Genomic DNA, 20563 nt, shown 5'->3' with positions numbered 1-20563 from the left:
ATCCTTTTCCAACTCAACTGACCATTAGGGTATGCATAAACATGAATCTGACTTTCTTTTCATAGTTTAATAACTTAAAAAAAAAATGTTTTAATGAGACACACTATCAGTAAACCAGACTGAATTTTAGACATCTTAATTACCTTCTTTGTGAAATCCTTTTCCAGCCCCTTTTCGGAAGCTGTTTTAGTGAACAGATGATCTTGTTTTTCACCAAGTAGGGCCACATAGCAGAAATTTTTTTGTTTTGTTTTAGCTGGGATTTTAGAAACACAAGAATCAGAAAATTCAGAATTGCAGTCCTACAGCAGCTGCAGTTCAGTCACATTACATACATACTATGTCTTTTGTGTCTGTGCTGATATCCAGAATTTTGTACACTTTTTGTGGATGTTTTTTTTTCTGTCTTTATTACACTAATTATTAACATACCATAACTATGGGAAAACGGAGAATCATAAAATTTGTATCTGTCAATTCATAAACTCAGTGTGCTTTGCTAGGTTTAAAACCTGTAATAATGACTCTAAGTGCTTTGTCTTGTAATTGATATCTGTGTTGGCTGATAAATATATAAAATGCTGTAATAGGCGAAATCTCTTATTAACCAAACTTCTGAAGGCGTGCCTCTGCATTGTTCTCTGCATGCCACCATGTGTTTGGAATAATCTAGTCACATAATTTTGACAAGACAGCACTGAAACTGAGACTTGTGGTTAAAACCTGCAGTTTTACTCATGTGTACCCTATTTTGGGGACTGTTTTGTACAGGTTAAAAAAAAAAAAAAAGGAAGGACTTTCTAGTAACATTGGGTTGCTCACAAAAGATCTCTGTGAATTATGGTTCAGTGTATTGACTGTTTACACTTGAGTCATTCTGCATCACAGGAGCCATGTATTGTGAAGTACATAGTGCACACCTTGTGTCTCAGTGACCTTTTACTACATCCATTTTAATATACCTTATTAGTTAATCTACAACAAAAAGCATTTCCTGGTTAGGAATGTGAAATGGCAGTTATTTCATCGACCGAGCTAGAAATCTGAGCAGAGTTTATCAAATTCCAGTAAAAAGTAAAGGCCCATGATATCACAGGGCAAGTTTTTATCTTGCTTTTTCCTGATAGAGCTAAATCTCATTGTCCTTAATCGTTTTTTAGTTGTTTTCTCAGGTGGGATTTCAACTTCACTAAGTAGATTGACATAACAGAATATTTGTATCAACTTCTGGCTCTTAGAATTCCAAACTTGCAGGGGTTTTTTTAATGGGTTTGATCTGTTGTTATCTGTGACTGGCACTTTCTTATGCTGTTGGCCTCCTTCAGCACTCCTGTCTGCCTTTTCCCCACTTCGTACATCTCCCACCTAACACCTGTGGTTTTAAAAGGAAATCTAATTTGAGAAGACGAAGGCACCGAAAATTAACGTTAAACAGATCGTTACAGAAGTGAGTTAACTGTTATTTTGGAAAATGAAGCTGCAGGTTCTGAGATGGGCTGAAAGAACCTTAAAGCATTTATTAGTTACAGATACATTTCTGATGTTTTTGCCATAATGTTTCTGTCAAGGGAATATCCAAGAATGCCTGCCAGCCCCAGAACTTTGGGAATGTATCTGTAAGTAGTAGATGCATTCACATTTATTGAATGTTCCTTTTTATTCTCTTTCACTGCAATAACCTTAGTTTTTTTTTGCCAATTACCAGACATTTACCACATAATTCTTTTGAGATTCCAATACCTTTGGTAACATCTCTTGCTCTTTTGAAATCTGCATTGCTCAGAGAAGTGTGAGAATGCATTTGCTTCTCACTCAAGTTGTTTGTTGTATTCTTTCATCTGAAATCTATTACAAGTTGCTGTACTTTACTGAAGTGCAGGGGTTGGTAGGTTTCTGTATTATTTTTCTGGATGATGTGTTGGCCTGCTTTCATCTCTTTGAAATTTTGTCTGATGGTACTGATAAGTTTCAAATTAGCCAGCTGAGGAGGATGGGGGAACAGTGATAAAATACGTGAGATTATTCCCAACTCCCTATAAAACTTCCATGGTTTTATTGGTAATTGACAGATGTCTTTGGAGGGCTTCTGTCTGTCCATTTTTTCCCAAGAATGTCCTAGTCATTTTGCGTGGTCAGAATTTGAGGATCTTATGTATTTGCCTGATAGCTCCATTTATCTGGCAGTCCCATCAAAGTTACTGTGTGTACATCTCACTGGACTGCTCTAGTTTGAAAATACCAGCACTTGGGCATGTATCTCAGCTGGTTTTGGAAAGCATCACCTGAATTTTCTGTGCACATATATCAGCAGAGACTGTGTGGCTGCAGACTGCAGATGACGTGCTTTCAGTATTTACCAGAAGCAGCACGCTGACGGCGTGCTTCTACACTGTGAACGTCTTGATGGCAGTGAAAGAATGAAGTTTAAGTTTTATGTGTATATATAGGCTTTTTTTGTTGTTGTTTTAACCCATATCTTTGAGTACTGTGTTCCTGTAGTGAGGTAATAGACTATTTTGAAGCATTTTCAGGTTACAGAACTCTGAGTACTTCCCAGGATTTCTGCAAGAGGTTCCAAAAAATACGATTTTCTGAAGAAGCCTCATTTAAATCCCAGTGGTGAAGTACAGTGGCAGTGTAAGCCTGCTCTTCACTGGTATGGGGGATCAGGGCCTAGTGTTGAGAAAAGTGTACTTGTAAGGACAGTGGCTGGAACGTTTAGCAAATTTCAATCCAGGACAAGTATCTTTGTGCACCAGAATTGGTGGTTAGAACTGAATAAGTACTCTGAATTATAAAGTCATTGTACATGGTAATTCTTGGTTACTGCTTGATTGTCTGCGCCAAATGAAATTCTTAATCTTTTAATTATTCAGATTTCTTGTTCAATGTTGAGAATTCTTTGAAGGGTGCTCTCAGTTTTTCCTTTCTGAAGCCTACAACATCTTCGGTTTCAGCTTACATTTAAGCAAGATTAATCATTGTTTCTTTGCCTTTGCTGACTTTATCACAGGTGTTTGGTATGGAGGGACTTTGCTGATGATCACAATAATTTTCCATTATCCTTCTCTGGCATAGCATAATTTACTACAGAATAGGCATACTTTAATCTGTATTGTGAATACTTTTCACTGCAAGATTGGGTCAACTGTTATTGAGAAGATTATTTCTTAATACATTTGTAAATTTAGTTTAAGGTAATAACTACTTTCTGTAAGGAAATTGCATTAAGATTTTTCCTCATTTTAATTGCTACTGAATGGTATACCATTAAAAATAAGTCTTAGCACTTTCATTAGAAAATGAAACTACAATTCCAGAAATGTGCTGAAATTTGTTTTTACCCTAGGTGGCCTTATGGGACCTGTGAGAATGATTTCATCTGGGCATGAACTGACAACTGATTATGATGAAAAAACGCTTCATGAATTGGGTTTTAAGGATATGCAGGTATTACTAGCATGACTAGTCTCACTGAAAAAGATTGTTTGATATGTGGCTTTTGTCTTGTGCAGCTGTTATATGTCGTGGTGGTGGAAGGTATACTTTTCTTCAGGAGTATCCTGTAGTTTTCTGAAAGTAGTTGCTTCATGCTATCCAATGCACACCTCCTGTAAGCTCAAACTGATGCTCTTTGTCCTTGCTGCTGTCAGTCTTAAAAATAATTAGTATTTTTAAAAGCCAGACTCCAGTGATGTTAGCAGATGTGAAAATTCCAAGAATAAAAGAAAAATTTCACTTTTTTTCATTCATCAAAGTAAACAAGAGACCAGTGAAAACAGAATCAAATACCCACATTTTGTCTGAATTGTTGAACACTTACTAATTCCATAGTAGCGGTGACTAGTGCTTTCCTTTCACAGGTTAAATCTGAAGTACTTTTTTAATGCCCATCTGTAATTTTTAATCTCAATTCAGAGTTCCTGTTAGAGTCTACTCATGAGTTTGCTGAAGTCAACAGCCTGGAAAAGCCTGATTTGATTTGTATAAGTGTGAATGACATCATGACTGTTGGTGGAAGGGGAGGTGGGACTGTAACAAAACTTACTAGCAGATCGTCACATACATGCTTCCTTTCTAAAGGAAGGCTCATACTGTACATCTTTAGGGTTCTGCTGACATCCTTTTAGAAAGATTATTACTGGCTCATGTGCTCATGTGTGCCATTGCTGGCTGTAAGTAATTGTAGCAGTTAGTCTGTCTTGACTCCTGTGGTTCCTAATCAGATGATCTGTTGGACTGCATCTTTGATGGTTCATTAGTACTTTTTGCTAAAAACATTGGGTTAATTCAAAAGTTAAACCAGCTTTTAAAGTATTTTTTTCCTGCTAATATAGATTGTTTTACAGAATTTCAGATTAATTCAGATTCAGCAATCAGATTAATTCTTATGTTTGCAGAATTTGGAGGAGCAGTAGCTGGGTGTGATCAATATATGGAGATGATAACTTGTCAGTAGGAAGAGTTCATCTGAGAATGGCTTTCCACACATGGTTATGCCAGTATAACAAATGTCTACTTTTCCAACCACACTGTTATTTATGCTGCTCTGTCCTTGCTAGTATTCTTCTGGTCCTTTGAGCCAATTCGTTTCATTTTTCCTCTGGATTAGTTTTTGTGCCATTTCATTTATGTACTGAGAAGTCAGACCAGTACTAGAGTCTCCTCAGTCTGAATGGCAAAATAAGGGATGAGTTACAAGGAAACATGACCATCTACTGTAACAGCAGTGTATGCAACTACACCATGAATGCCTTAAGTGAAAGCCAACCCAAGCTTTTATTATGGCAGTTGCTCAGAATGCTGCTCAATAAAGATTTGACAACAAAGATATTGATGTATCTTTTAAGTTCTTCATTATGATCCTGTTGAAAATGTTCCATGGTTTAGCATACGCTAAATTGTCTTTCTCCTTGTCGTTTCTCTCTGTTTCTAGATGGTGTTTGTATCCCTGGGCGCACCAAGGAGAGAACGTAAAGGTGAAGGTGTTCAGCTTCCAGCATCCTGCCTACCTCCTCCTCAGAAGGACAACATTCCAATGCTTTTACTCCTGCAAGAACCTCATCTTACCACCCTTTTTGATTTGTTAGAGATGCTTGCCTCTTTTAAGCCTCCATCTGGAGAAGTGGCTATGGAAGATAGTGAGGTAATTTAGAATAATTTTATTAGAATAATTAAATTTAAGTCTCATTTAATTGGATCTGGTTTTCCTATCTAGCCTATTTCTTGTGTATTTGTCATGGTTTGAGCCCAGAGGGCAACCAAGCACCATGCAGCTGCTAGCTCAGTCCTTCCCCCTCCAATTGCTAGAATTGTTTATTGTCTGTATATTCATATTTCATGTATGGTATAATCATTATTGTGGTTTTTCTGATTTTCTTAACAACATTGTTCTGATATATTTTAAATGTTCTAAATATTGTAGAAGCTATAAAAACATAGTTCTTAAGAAAGAATATTGATCATTTAATAGATGTGGTCACGAGTAATGGGAATTGGCTTGAAGAAAAGTTTGTAAAGGTTTTACTGCAAAAACAAGCTTTATGTCTTACATGCCATCATTAGCTTGTGGGAAATTTAATAACCACTAGTATATTCAAACCACTAGTTTATGTTCTGTTTACACTCAAATATTTCAAAATTTGTGATATGCTGTAAAGATAAGTTTCTTGGGAGTTCATTGAGACTTCAACTGTCATGTTCTGTATATGGATTTACATTAGATAGGAAACAGCATCTTCATGAAGAATAAATAAATTTTTGGACTTTGCAATCTTACTTTCATGATGAAATTCACAATAAGAATGGTTGTTCTATGGTTTGTCAGAGTGCAAGGTGTGAAGAACTCCATCTCCATGCAGAAAACTTATCCAGACGTGTCTGGGAGCTGTTAATGCTTCTGCCAACGTGCCCTAATATGTTGCAGGCATTCCAGAATATTTCAGACGAACAGGTGAAAAAGAATGCTTATTTTACACGTTTATCTCTGTTATACGTGGATATTTTAGTGTCTAGTGTTTTAGTTGAGTTTTCCCCAAGTTGGAATGTTAAATAGTAAACATGTTAAGTATACTGAGACACAAGTAAACCTTATAAACAAACCTAATAATTCTTAGGAAATTAAACTAAATAGAGATGTCAGCTTAGTTCCCGAAGTTTGATTTTATAATTTCTTTTAAAAATTATTTAATAAATGAAAAGGATAGTCAATGCTAATTGCCACAATCTTTTGGCTTGAACTGGTACAGCAGTTTCTTCATCTGTAGCCTTGCTTCAACATTATGACTGTTGTGATGGTAATCCTTTTGTAATTTTCTGTACATTCAGAACATGGCTATTTACCTGGTTGTTTTCTTGCCCTATAGATGAAACTTCTGCCTCTCTTAAGGTTGTTGAAATTACATATTACTAGGTTTTAGATATTGCTATTCTTTATGGACACATACATCAGAATTTTGGTGAAAGTTACAATTTAGAGGGTAACATTTGGCTTCCTCTGCTTTAAAATTCTGTGTACCTTAGCTTATAATAACGTTGGAGGTTTACTCAAATTTGGTTACTGAATGCACATTATTCAGGTTGTTACTCATGTACAGAAATATGCTGAAATTGTCTGATTTCAGCTAATAGATGAAATAATTTGTCCATGTCACTTTAAAAATCTCCTTGCATTTTTTTAGATAGATAGCATTACATATAATTGGTTAATTGTCTTCTGTCTTTTTTTATCTTTTAAGGGTAATGATGGCTTTAGCTGGAAGGATCTTCTCCGAATAAAAAGTGCCCATAAACTTTTGTACGCTCTGGAAATTATTGAAGCTTTGGGAAAGCCCAACAGGAGAATAAGACGTGAATCTACGGTAATCAAGTTTCTTGCACAGAATATGTTTTTTCTTCCTGAACCAAAGTATATATTGATGAGTTATTTTATAGTATTTTAATTATTTAACTTTCTACAATTAATTGTTCTTGTTTATCTTCAGGGAAGTTATAGTGATCTTTACCCAGACTCAGATGATTCAAGTGAAGATCAAATAGAAAATAGTAAAAACACATGGAGCTGCAAGGTTTGGTTTTCCTACAGTATTCTGTGATACCTGATAGAGTTTTAAAAAAGTATATATAAAATGAAAACCCATTTAAAACATTATCTATCTAAAGAGTTTTTTATCTCAAATTTAGTTAAAACATTTTAAATTTTTTCTGTGTTATCAGGCCTCTAAATTTGTCATAGTTGTGTACCACTATTTCTTCTGTTTTTCATAAAATATGAAGCTGAATAGTTTATCGGATTTATTTATTGATTAATTTATAAAGCTTAGGTTGGTATCTAACTGAACTTAGTGCTATATCTGTATTTGCTTTTTTTCACATTGGTTCCATAATCTACTTACAGTTTGTTGCTGCTGGAGGGCTCCAACAGTTACTAGAAATTTTCAATTCTGGAATCTTAGAGCCTAAAGAACAGGAATCATGGACTGTGGTAGGTGTTAATTCACCTTTTTCCTCCAAAATAGCATAGATCTCATTTGTAAAGATTTTCATTACTTTCAGCCTTTGTCACAGTTACTTTTCTGTAGTAAGTGAAATAAATGGATTCTGTAATTGAAACCACCAGAGTCTGTGCAATAGCATCTTTTTCTTGAATATTTTATATTCCTGGAAGAATTTATGTTCTTTTTAAAAAAAATCCTCATTATGCTTTTTTATATTTTAAAACCACTCTTTGTATTTTTTTATGTATTTTTCTATGGTTTTCTGGTTAAATTTTTTGTCTAGTCTTAAAACTCTTAGTTTGTAGAATATAAAATTGTCAATAATAAGAACATCTTAGAGGAAGAAACCTCGTTTCCATCTTTAGGAATGACTGCAACTGCATTGGTAACTGCATTGATAACATTATTGCATATCACACTTCTTTAAAAAAAGTCAAAATTTGTGAAACAAGAAGGAGGTACTTTATTTTTGCCTTTTTTCGGCTTGTTTTAGGGAAGCTTGCTATTTGGAAATTCTATTATAGTCTGTTTTAAAAGCAGTAATCTGTTAATTATCTTTCCCTCTGAAGAGACCAAGAAATACCATTTCCCCTTTTTGGCATTGAGACAAAAGTGCTAGTGTTGTGGCTGTGATGTTAGTAAAGACACTTTTGAATAATGAACAGTATTATTAGTTGGTTTTATATAATGTCTTTTTCATCATTATTCTACTGCTAGTTTGAGCTAAATTCTCACCAGAATGAAAACTTGTGAATTTTTCTCTTTTGTTTTCAATTCTGTGGCATTTGATTAAAAAAAATTTGAAACGTCTCAAGGTCTGAGTCCTATGTACATAAAAAGTAAATTAGCAAGCATGCATATGTATGTATAAAACTGATGGCTGCTACTGAAATACTAAAAAGAAGGCAGGTATACTTTTTATTAAAAGTTTGGTAGTTTTAAACTGATATTGATGTATTTATTCTAAAATTACTTCAATATTAGAAACCGGTTGTCCATCTCTATTCACTTTATAAACAAAAGTTTGTATGATTGCTTTTATTGGTCTCTCTAAAAAAACATTCACAGCACTGCCAAAGTAGTAACAAATTCTACAACTCAGTACCTTAATACATAGTCCTGACTTGGAATCTAAAACACTTAAGTGTATAGATGCTAGCCAGTCAACCTACTTCATGTGTTGCTGAAACACGGTGCTCTATTTTTGTTACTTTTACTCTGATAATACACCTTCTGGTGGAGCTGGTATTTTAAAAGTAGTATCTATTGTCTCTGCGTGATTAAATATATTCAATTTTAAAGCACTTCTGTATACTATACTTAGTACCCTGTGCTATAGTTGAATACAGTGCAGAAAAGGCTCTTAGCTCTAGAGCTTGACTCCTATGCTATTTCCTCAGTGTTATTTCATGCAGTCAATAATAGGTCTTGAATGCACCTCTTAATGGGACTAAATCACGAAAATGTCCTTGTTATAAGAAGTAACTTTTAAAATAATATTCCTCTTTGTTGTCTGTTCTGGTGAGGTTTTGCCAATTAAAGTACTAGCTGTTTACCCTTTATACTTTACTTAAACTTTTCAGTTAAAATTCCATAACAAGTGTAGAATGATTTGTAAAATAAATCCCTGAAAAGGAAAGTTTCATTTTCTTTTTATTCACAGTGGCAGCTAGACTGTCTTGCTTGCTTGCTGAAGCTGATATGCCAGTTTGCAGTTGACCCTTCGGATTTGGATTTAGCATACCATGATGTCTTTGCCTGGTCTGGTGTAGCAGAGAGTCACAGAAAAAGAACGTGGCCAGGCAAATCAAGGAAGACTGCAAGTGACCATGCGAAGGGCCTTCATATACCTCGTTTAACAGAGGTAAGAGATAAACAGTGTGTCCTGTTTGTGATCTTCAGAAAAATTACTCCTTTGTTGTGTGAAGCCTTTATTTTGGTAATAAAATAATGTAGTGGCAAAGTTACTAAAATTAATCTATATCTTACATATAAATACTAAAAGGTATTTTAATTGCTTTAAACCTAACAGTTTTAAGAGCTGGAACCAAAGCATTTTTTGGTGATTGGTGAGCATATGAATTGGGAGGTCAGAATTTCAGTGCTTTATCCCTGTTTCTTAGATTCTGTTCTTCAGATTAATTAATCCTTGTTTTATGATAGCCTGTTATATGGGCTATCCCCATCCTCAGTAAATCCATTTTAGATTCATTTAGTAAACACTAAAACAACTAACTCTACTAAGGATATCTGAGTGTATGGTAAACTTACCTGAACCTGTAAACCTTCCACCAGATTCCTGCATGCTAATTTCCTCATGGAGACCAAGGCTGATATTAAATTGGTAGTATTTTGGTATCAGAGGTATGTTCACTGTAAATCCATTGCTCTTGGGCACAGGACCGACTGTGATTGCCAGAAAGCTTAGATTTGAACTGTGAGATGGAGCCAAACTTCCCATTTGTCATTGTTATACACGGAAAGACCTTAACTGTTCTATAAGTTTTAGTTCCTTTTGACAAAACAGATCCTTAAATTGCCAAAGCTACTATGATACAGGAAAAGTATCAAATGTATTACATTTTTTAACATTGGGCGTGTATAAATGCTGCTACTGGTTTCTATAACTCGATTGATCGATATTTTTTACTGCAGTGGATTAGCTATCTAAATATTTAAAAATACTTTCTTCAGACTTCGATTTGAAAATTCTGTGTAGCCTGTCTGGTTCTTTAAAAATGAATAATTTAAGTGAATGTCTAGTCACTAAAATGTGTGGCTCACAGAAACAGGTGAAATTTACGTGTCCAACCTCGTTGTCAGCTGTGCCTCCTCAAGCCTAAGATTTTTCAAGGAAGTGGATAGCGTATGCTTTTAAAAAAAAAACAACTGTGTTTTTACTAAAAGGAATGAATAAACAGGTTATTTTCCTATTCAGTTAAATTGTCTTCCGTAGAGAAATAGAATGAAATTTTAGCATCTAGACTTAGTCAATGAAACAGGATTTTAGAGCTACCTTAAGTTTTAAGTAAGTCTTAACTATGGAGATGCTGTTTGTCTTTTGCTCTCCCTCCCTCTACACAGGTGGGCTTGTTTTAGATTCACACAGTGTGTATAATTTAAAATCAAATCAAAAAGCTTGTTGTTATATTAACTGTTTTTTTTTTTTCTTTTGACTTCAATTTTTAAAGGTGTTTCTTGTACTTGTCCAGGGAACCAGTTTGATTCAGCGACTTATGTCAGTTGCTTATACATATGACAACTTGGCACCTAGGTACAATATCTTTTTACTTTTGTAATAAAGCTAATGAAGTGTGCACATTTTCATCGCTGCTTTAAATAAAGTAAATAGCTTTTTAATTTGTAGTCCACATTAAAACCTATATCTGAAATTTAAGTCTATAGGCATTAGACTTGCTTTTCTTAGTCACTTCTTCTGGTAGTTATCCTCCTCTTACAGGAGGAATGAGAGAGAGGAGAGTGGCAAGAACTCTCAGTGGTCAGGGTACAAGATGTAGAGCAGCAAACTATATATGGTAGGCTCTTGTAAATTCCCATGCCAAAACTATTTCTTTGTTCTCTCTGTAGCATTTAGCATTCTCAGTTTCAAAGCAACCTAAAGGAGAACTTAAAATAAATTCACTTTTAAGTTGCTTAGTCAGCTGCTGGTTTTGACTTGTTTTTCCCATCCTAATAACATTAGCTTATTACGGCTGAAATTACCCTTATTGTTTTATCAAGTATGCATGTACTGAAGGCAAAATTTTACCTTCGGAAATGGACTACTAGAAATTTTTGTCCTTTTTGCCTTTTGTCCTGAGAAAAGCAATTCTGTGTAGGATTACATCATGACAGTCAGACTGATGGTGGGGAGGTCAGGTTTTTGCTACATTTGGTGTTGTAGAATGAATTGATTCCAAGCAATGGATAATGTGTTTTACCATATTTTTAAAAGATTATTGAGAACATTCAGAGCATTTCCAGTCAAGACTGCAAGTGTGCCTAACCTTAACTTCTAGTTGAGGTGCAGGAATAACTTTAATATATACAGTACAGTTTTGGTTTCATAACCTTTCATTGCAATTTATAAAAAAGTAAGTAAATAAATACAAACATTTAAAATTTGTCTGAAGTTTGCAAATGTTTGTTCAAGGTGTGGTTCTTTATGAAGAATACTAGCTTTCTTCTGTATGGGTCAGTTCTTAGTTCCATTTTACATCTTCTCTTTTTTGGGTAGAATAAAGAGGGTGTGGGTGTTTTTTCTTGACTCTTTATCTTGTCGGTAAAGCTTTAAGGGGGTGACTTGAAGATTTTCTTAATTTTATTGTTGTTGCTAATATTGAATATCGCAAGAAATTAATCCTTTTAAGATTAAAATTTTAGTTTTCTTACTGGGTACTTCAGGATAACTGTGTTGTTATTGTATTTCTAATATATAGAAATATATATTATTGTATATATATGTATATACAATATATACTTGTATTTCTAAGTGGTAATCTGTTATGTTCTGTGATAAAAGTTCAAATGGCTTTATCTTCTTCCTGTTCAGGGTGTTGAAAGCTCAGTCTGATCACAGGTCAAGACATGAAGGTTAGTGCTGCAAAATAGCTACATGTTATGAACTAGTAGTAATGAAAACATATTGAATATAAGTGTTTGTTTCATTCCATCATTATAATACTCTAAAATTGTGTTCCTTGGTAGTGTTAGGGCTGTTGTAATCTAGATGGGAATACACGGAGAGGCTTTCCTTCTCTTGAAATTGTTTTATATGAATTGAAACTTTGCACTGTAGCTATGCCTTCATCTCCAGGAGAGCTGATTTTGGTAGGAAAATCAGCTGTATTCTTGTCTTCCAAAGAGCAGCATACATAACACCACGATAGAGTCATCAGTAGTCACCTTTATTCTGGTCTACAGAAGTCATTCTGAGCCCAGAATTCCTTGGAGCTGCCCCTTCTATCCCTCTTGTGGAGGTTTCTGAATGACCTGTGTCAGATAAACTCTGTACCAAAATAATTGTCGAAAGTACAACACAGGTGTGCATAAATATAGGTATGTCCTCCTAGGCTTATATGTTGCCTTCAGTTTTTCCACTTTGTTCTCCCCTGCAGATTTTCCTGTTTATGAACTGGAATTCTCAGTATATGCTATGTATCACCTGCTAAAGTTTTGCCTGTTAAGAAAGAAACAGATATACTAGTTAGACCAGGGAAATATTCATGTTGAGGCATGATGCAACCCATTAGCAAAGTACCAGCTCGCTGCTTAAGAAGTAGAGATGCAGGGAAAAACTGTGCCCCAGATTGGTAATTCTTAATGAGTAGTACAATGGTCAGTATTTGGTAAGCATAATGATAAAATTCTGAGTTTAGGTAGTATCTTATGTGCCAGTAAGGGTTTAGTCCTGTACATAAATATGACCAAAATAGATGTCGTATGTGCTTGAACTATGCAGTTCTTCAACCTGATGAGCCTATTCTGTTAGTTACAGTGTGACTTACTCTTACCTCATTTTCTTTCAGTCACTCATTATTCAATGTGGCTTTTGGTGAGTTGGGCTCACTGCTGTTCCTTGGTGAAATCCAGTCTGGCAGACAGTGATCATCTGCAAGACTGGCTAAAAAAACTTACCCTTCTTATTCCAGAGGTATGTTAAAAGAGTGGTTATTGCATTACTAATTAGTGCATAATACGGAACAAGATGAACTTTGGTTTCAAGCTACCATTAAATTCGAAACATGTTGTTTCCTGCTAAAAGTAGGCAGGATCTGACTCAGTTACTTGCAATCCTGTTTAAGGAGTAATCAGCTGTAGTTAAAATACAGTGTAAGATGGCACATGTGGTTGATTGCAAGCCAGTTTATAAACTCTTGTCTTTGTTCTTGGCTTCTGCTTGAAGTTAATTTTCTCATGGTAATTTGTCAAAATTTCTGGGTGCTGCCCTCTGACATGGATTAGTCTAAATATACTTCCCCCATTATATTTTTTTTCACATATGCTTTTTATCACAAAATGAGGTGAATGAGAGTTGATATCAAAATGTTTGTCATCACCACATCTTTGCCTAGCTTTAAGTATTTTTTTCTGATGGAAGAAAAACTTGAAAATTTCATAAAGGTATGAGTAGTATAAAATTTTTGTATTTACTAGTGATTGCTTAATGGTAGTTGTAGAGGGCGATGAGATCTCCCCTCAGCCTCCTCTTCTCCAGACTAAACCCCCCCAGTTCCCTCAGCCGCTCCCCATCAGACCTGTGCTCCAGACCCTGCACCAGCTCCGTTGCCCTTCTCTGGACACGCTCGAGTCATTCAATGGCCTTTTTGGAGTGAGGGGCCCAAAACTGAGCCTAGTACTCAAGGTGCAGCCTCACCACTGTCGAGCACAGGGGTCAGATCCCTTCCCTGTCCCTGCTGGCCACGCTATTGCTGACACAAGCCAGGATGCCATTGGCCTTCTTGGCCACCTGGGCACACTGCTGGCTCCTGTTCAGCCGGCTGTCGATCAACACCCCCAGGTCCCTCTCTGACTGGCAGCTCTCCAGCCACTCCTCCCCAAGCCTGTAGCGCTGCTGGGGGTGGTTGTGGCCCAAGTGGAGAACCTGGCATTTGGCCTTACTGAAACCTGAAAGGAGGGTGCAGAGAACTGGGGATGAGTCTCTTGAACCAAGTAACAAGTGATAGGACAAGAGGAAATGGCCTCAAGCTGCATCAGGGAAGGTTTAGACTTGATATTAGGAAGTATTTTTTTACAGAAGCGGTTGCTGGGTGTTGGAATGGGCTGCCCAGGGCAGGGGGGAGTCCCCATCCCTGGAGGGGTTGAAGAGTCAGGTCGACCCAGCGCTGGGGGATCTGGGGGAGTTGGGAACTGTCAGTGTGAGGTTAATGGTTGCACTGGATGATCTTCAAGGTCTTTTCCAACCTAGACGACTCTGTGATTCTGTGTGCAATATGGGCATGATGTGGTAGTTACTATCTGTTGCTTTATTACTCAAGCACAGAAAAAGCTTACATGCTGACTCCATTTAATAACCCTGGAAAAGAAAGAGTGCAAACTTTCAAAGCTGGATTAGAGATAGTCTGTGGGCATTTTTCTTAAGAAAAGAATAAAAGAAAGAAGAAAATAATTCTTCCAGTGAAATTAAACAAATTATCCGTGTAGTTAGGAATGAGTAACTATGAGTTCCAGCATCACACAGATTTCCCTAATTTGACCAGATGTGTTACTTTCTATTTTAGTAACTGGCTGTAATCTTTACTGTATAAAATACATAACTCAAGGGTCACAGACAAATCAACTTTTTTGTTAGAACAGTATCTTTTGCATTTTTTCTGTAACTAATTTAAATGTATGCTTTTTGTAATACATGTCTTTAGAAAGGCATATTCTACTTTGATAACCTGATAGATATTATGAGACAAACTTCTTATGTACATATATGAAAGAAAAGTCAACAAAAGGAAAAAATCTTCAAAATAATGTGTGTAATCATTTAATTCTTCTATTTTTCATAAAGACTGCTGTTCGCCATGAGTCTTGCAATGGTTTATACAAGTTATCTCTCTCTGGTCTTGATGGGGGAGACTCAATTAATCGATCCTTTCTGCTGCTGGCTGCATCAACGTTGTTAAAATTTCTCCCTGATGCTCAAGCTCTGAAACCAATCCGGGTAAGATTTTAAGAAATTACAAGACTTTATCAAAGATCTATTTGAGCTTACTTTTGTTAATATAAAAAGAAAAAATGATAGCATTGTCGTTATGTCTGACATACTGTTTCTGATACATGGAGATATATTAAGACTTTTGGTTTAGATACTTCCAGAAACTTCACAGCAGTAGTTAAGACTGTGACACTGAAGTAAATTTAGATTTTGTCTGTGTTTGGAGAAATGCAGAATAGCATTTAGGAAGTGCTCTAGTTCTGGAATTTTAAGTGTCCACATAACACACAGTTAGGGAGTAACAGTTGTGTTTTCAATATATGCCTTGATTTCCCTTTTAAATGTGAGTACCTAGATAAATCAGTACATTGTTTTACAAATAAATAGGTATGCTCTGTTGTTGTGACTGAATGTTACTGTTCCCTGGTCAATCGCTGCTGTTTTTCTGTTGGAGTATTACTGTCCTCACAGCTCTAATAAATAGAAGAGATTCTGTGGATGTGGTCGAAGCTACTTCAGGAGGAGTTCTCACTGTTAATGTGCACAAGTTAATAGAGATGGCTTGAACTAAGCTGGATGATTTTGCCTAAAGCCAGTTTGGGATTGTACACCTAGCAATGCGCAGCAGGGGAGACTGTGCTGAGTTCAGCTGATGTAGCTAGATCTGAAGGAGGCCACTTGTGTGGACTTGTATGGCAGTGAAGTGTGAACCTGGATTTGGGATCTGTCAGGCAGTTATTCTTCTCACTCTGTGTGGCATTTGATTTCAAGTAAGAGTCATTCATTCAGTCTGCTTTCAGTTTAAACTCTGTTGACATTAAAAATAGTTAAAACAATCTACAGAAGATTCTGCGTTTGTCAGGAGAGTTTAAAATTAGAGTTACTCTAACTGTTTAATTCAGCCAAAGATTCTCATGTTTTGTCTAGTCTAACACTGAACTTTTTTGTGATTTGCAGTGGGTAAGATGAAGTCAATACCACTCCAAACCTTTTTTTCAGTGGTCTGGCAGTTCATTCTTACAATGTCTCAAGAAAAGTAATAAATATTGCAGAAGAAAAACAGAACACGTTCTGTTACCATTGTAAAATACATTGTTCTTGGCTTATCTTAAATAGGGTCTTGAAGAAAGTTATATTCTTGTAACAGTTACTATGTTTACTTTTTTTTTAATACACAGTTATTTTGTCCAATGCACTTCATAACAAAAACAATTTCTTTTCACAGATAGAGGATTATGAAGAAGAAACTGTGCTGAGACCAGGTTGTAAGGAATACTTTTGGCTGCTGTGCAAACTGATTGATAACATACATGTCAAAGATGCGAGTCAGGTAGGTTTTGCTTTGCATTCATATGCCTGTTTGCTTTTTAAAATTTGGGTATTCGGACATTTTTTACTTCAGTGTAAGACATTCTTACTTAAGATACAGAACTGCTCTTGGATCTTTCCCGTCTCCCAACTTTCCCTGCTCTCTGATGTGTATTTAGACTCACTTGGCCAAAGGAACCTGTAGAGTCAGGAAAGGGGAATGGATATAATACCTTCACCAAAGTTCACCCTCTTTGTTTAACAGACATCGGAAATACTGTAGTTATCTGTGAGATTCACTATTGATAATTTCAGTGTGGTCTAAGGAGGAGGTAATCAAGTATTTGACTAAAGCTGAAAGAGGAAAAAATTTCAGTTGACAACCACTTAGCACAGGTTAGAAAACTTACAACTTAGGAAACATCTCTAAAGGGCTAAAGTTACCTTTTGGGCAAACTCTACCACTGCTTGTGCTGGCAGATGGCCCTACATAAATCTCTGTAGTTCATTCTCGGTGTTGTGGCAGGAGTCTGGAAAGGGAAGGAAGATAAAGCCTTAATTCTAGTTTCTCCAGAATGGAAAAGACTTGTCCTCCTCTGACTCTGGATGTTCCTAGTAGAGGCAAAAAATTTGCTCCCCCCACCCCATTCCTCTGCTCAGTTTCTTTCCATTTCTGTTTTATTAATTGAATCTTACAGCTAGGCTACAGTTCTGCTTACTGCATGTTGCTCAAGCAAGAAATGCTACGGGGACTTTTCAACCTTCTGACGAGAAACTATGTGTTCTTGTGAGAAGTAACAATTAAGCACTTCTCTTTAAAATTTTTGCATTTTCTTCAGTATGGTAGAGATAGTATATTTGTGGGTCTGTAACTGAAAGAATAAATGCTATTTCATTTAACTTGTACAGCATTGATTTCAAAAAAGCAGTTTCATCACATTTATAAAAATTATTAAAATATTGTTGTGAGCATGTTTGAAAGATGAGTTTTAATTGTCCCTGTTTTTCTGTGTGTGATAAAATTTGATCCAAAAGCATAAGCATAGTTTCAGACTAGGCTTATAAATGGTAATTCATGAAGTACATAATTATTTTCCATTTATATTCCATTTTCTTTATTTTTAATCAGACGACACTGCTTGATTTAGATGCACTAGCAAGACATCTTGCTGACTGTATTCGGAGGTAAGGTTTGCTACCAGTAGTATCACTTTTAAGTTGCATTATGTTTATTGTTAGTGAAACAGAGTTTTAACACATCTTTCGTGTATCTGTGTATATATAGCAGAGAAATCCTTGACCATCAAGATGGTAATATAGAAGATGATGGACTTACAGGACTGCTTCGTCTTGCCACAAGTGTTATTAAGCACAAACCACCCTTTAAATTTTCTCGTGAAGGCCAGGTAGGAAAAGAACACTGGAAGATCATGAAGAGATCAAAATAGTGTAATTTTTTGTGCGTTCTTTATTTCATCTTTTTTCTACCGTTTTTATTGCAGGGCTCAATATATGAGAATATATCATATTTCTAGCCTTAGGATGATGGATAAAAACACACATAGCTTTCCCTTTATTAAAAACTAGCAGATAAGTCCCTTCCCTTTCTAACTCTATTTAATTTCAGGATAGAGTTCTTACATCCTAGAAATTTTATTTATTCTCATCTATTATCTGAAAATGTTTGTAGTATTGATCAGCATTAACTGGTTTAAGTCATTAACAAAAGCTGCTTTTTGATCATATCCTGGGACACTGGTGATCTAAAAGTAGCTTTCAAACTCTACATCTACACAGTGGCAGACACCTGTTACAAGAACATTACATTCCACCTGTGCTTGGAAGATGGGAGAGTGGCTTGGCAGGGGAAGTTGCTAAAAATTTTCTATTTTGTGTTTTGGGGCCACATTAGCTAAAAAAAACCCAAACAATTAAAATTTGTGGTGTGAAAGCTGACTTAAATGGATGTTCTATAGACTGCTGAGCTTATGATTGGATCTTTAGCAAGGTTTCACCAGGAAATGTACCTTGTATATGTTGTACATATCCTGTCTGTTTACTCAGTCTCTTATTGTAAAATGGCCCCGAAGGTAATTTTACTGTCCAAAAGTAATAGTGTCCACCCTGTGCACCACTTAAGATAAAATTACATTGCTGAGAGCATTTAAAAATACTATTACTGTAGAATTCTCCTGGAATAAGTGTATTTTAAATGTGGAGAACTTGCAGATTAAATTAGAGCAAGAATTTCATTCACAAGAGTGCAGTGTGGGGGATGATGTAAAAATTAGAACAGAAGAGGTATGCAAACATCAGATGTATGTACCTTGGCTATATGAAAAGCATAATAAGGAAACAAAGGGGAAGCTTAAGTATGGAGGAGTAATACTATACAGAATCCTAAAGTATATTGCATGTGTGTAGAATATCACAGGGAGGACAGAAATTTGATCTGAAAAAAGGATGAATGTGAACAGAGTAGTATCCACAACAAACTTCTCAAAAAGACTTTGGCTTTTCTGAGACAGGGATTTAGCACATTTTCTGAGATTGTCATGATCTAGTCATATTATTTTAATTCTATGTAAATTAAGAGCACTTATTAATGCATGTTATAATGTATATTGGTGAAGAGTTTTGTATTGTATTCAGTGCAATAGAACAGGATTGTGAAAGCACATGCTTCCCTCTGAGGAAAGGTTGGTGAAAAAATATCCAGGAACGTAACTCTGGCAAATACTGAAGATAGTTTAGGCTTGCCCAGAGGATTCTGATGCTCGGCTGTGCCTTTTCTTCCCTATAGGTTCCTTCTCTTACTAAGTAAACAAAAATACTGTTCAACAAATATTGTCAAACTTTAAAGGTCTACCATCTTTGATAGATAATCACTGCCTACCTCAATCTACACTAAGTGTACAAAAATACATTTTTAATGTATGCTGTCTAGCAGATGTTCACTAGAAAGGTATATCTTAAGGCCACTTTGATGGTAAAGAGATATATTTTTAACAAGATTGGGGTTTTACATTTAGCCTCAGCAAGACCATCTGTAATGTTCTTTGTCTTCCCTGCTCCAGTGTGTCAGAATTCAGTCAGCACAAATATGCAAGACTGAGAATGCTAATCAGAAAAAGATAGATGCAGATCTCTAAAGTTACTGCTTTTCTAGTCTGGGACACCTTAAGGTGACTGGTGTGTCAAAATGCCTCTTTGAAAAAGGCTGCAGCACAGCACTAGGAAGCAGCTGAGCACAATCTAAAACTCCCCTTAGCAGATGTAGCTGGTCTGCTGATGAGCTGTAATCATGTACACCTGAACAGGTATGGTTAAGAATGAGAAGGAACCAAGACTGTTTCCCCCACAAGCACTCTTGATACAGACTAACTACCAAGAAACCAGGTAGCTCTTTAATTTTATGCATTTTCTTTCTCCAAAGTGTGGAGAAATCTGGAAGAACTTTGTTTAACTATATTGGCCAGGAGAAGACCTCTCTAAACTATTTGGCTACAAACCCTGGTTGTAAGATTTTGTATTAAGACTATAGGAATTACCCTGCACTCTGAAACAAGGCTTTTTATGGTGATTTTGTTGTGCACTCTACGGAAGGCCATTTTAAAAAATATTTAGAAATCATTTAGATATTACAGCAGAGCCTGCCTTTTAACATTAAAAGGCTTCTTAAACGAATATACCTGAATGAGGAAATTCAGGAAGAACTTTTTTTTAATTACCGTGTAGAAATTGTAGAATGAAGTGTGATAGCTGGATTGGTAGTCTCTGCTCTACGAAGGGGAAAGTTTTCTGCCCCTCAAAAAAATTCAAAGTACCTTTGGGGGAAAAAAAGCCATCAAAATTCTGCAGAGGTAGGGGATTTATTGTCTGATTATGTAGGCAACTAAAATGATGTACTACTAATATGATTTAATGATCAAATACAGTTTGTTAAGATTGCAAGCATATTACAGAAGCAGTGAAGTGTAGGCTATGGATCATGTCATCAGCCCCAGACATAAAGTATGCACGTGAATTGCTGGTTGTTTAAGGAAATTTGTTGAAATACTGCTTTATAAATTCTTCCCAATTTCTTCTTTTG

At 35.9% G+C, this 20563-nt stretch overlaps 1 protein-coding gene across 7 annotated transcripts in view; it reads left to right on the top strand.

Annotated features, from left to right (window-relative positions):
* The window catches only part of USP34 (ubiquitin specific peptidase 34), a 138781-nt gene that overhangs the window by 71245 nt on the left and 46973 nt on the right, over positions 1-20563 (top strand). For 6 of the 7 annotated variants that reach the window (XM_074910564.1, XM_074910832.1, XM_074910653.1 and 3 more), the window contains 14 exons: positions 3350-3450; positions 4937-5146; positions 5828-5953; positions 6738-6860; positions 6984-7067; positions 7397-7483; positions 9160-9360; positions 10688-10770; positions 12049-12089; positions 13025-13149; positions 15016-15168; positions 16388-16492; positions 17600-17655; positions 17756-17876. In XM_074910564.1, the coding sequence (XP_074766665.1) occupies positions 3350-3450; positions 4937-5146; positions 5828-5953; positions 6738-6860; positions 6984-7067; positions 7397-7483; positions 9160-9360; positions 10688-10770; positions 12049-12089; positions 13025-13149; positions 15016-15168; positions 16388-16492; positions 17600-17655; positions 17756-17876 (1616 nt within the window). The remainder of the gene's footprint in view (positions 1-3349; positions 3451-4936; positions 5147-5827; positions 5954-6737; positions 6861-6983; positions 7068-7396; positions 7484-9159; positions 9361-10687; positions 10771-12048; positions 12090-13024; positions 13150-15015; positions 15169-16387; positions 16493-17599; positions 17656-17755; positions 17877-20563) is intronic. The other variant, XM_074910481.1, reaches the window with a different exon arrangement.

Source organism: Athene noctua, chromosome 1 (genome assembly GCF_965140245.1).
Source record: "Athene noctua chromosome 1, bAthNoc1.hap1.1, whole genome shotgun sequence".
Taxonomy (NCBI): Eukaryota; Metazoa; Chordata; class Aves; order Strigiformes; family Strigidae; genus Athene; species Athene noctua.
The sequence above is the reverse complement of the archived record's forward strand: the minus strand, read 5'-3'. Positions and strand labels throughout refer to the sequence as shown.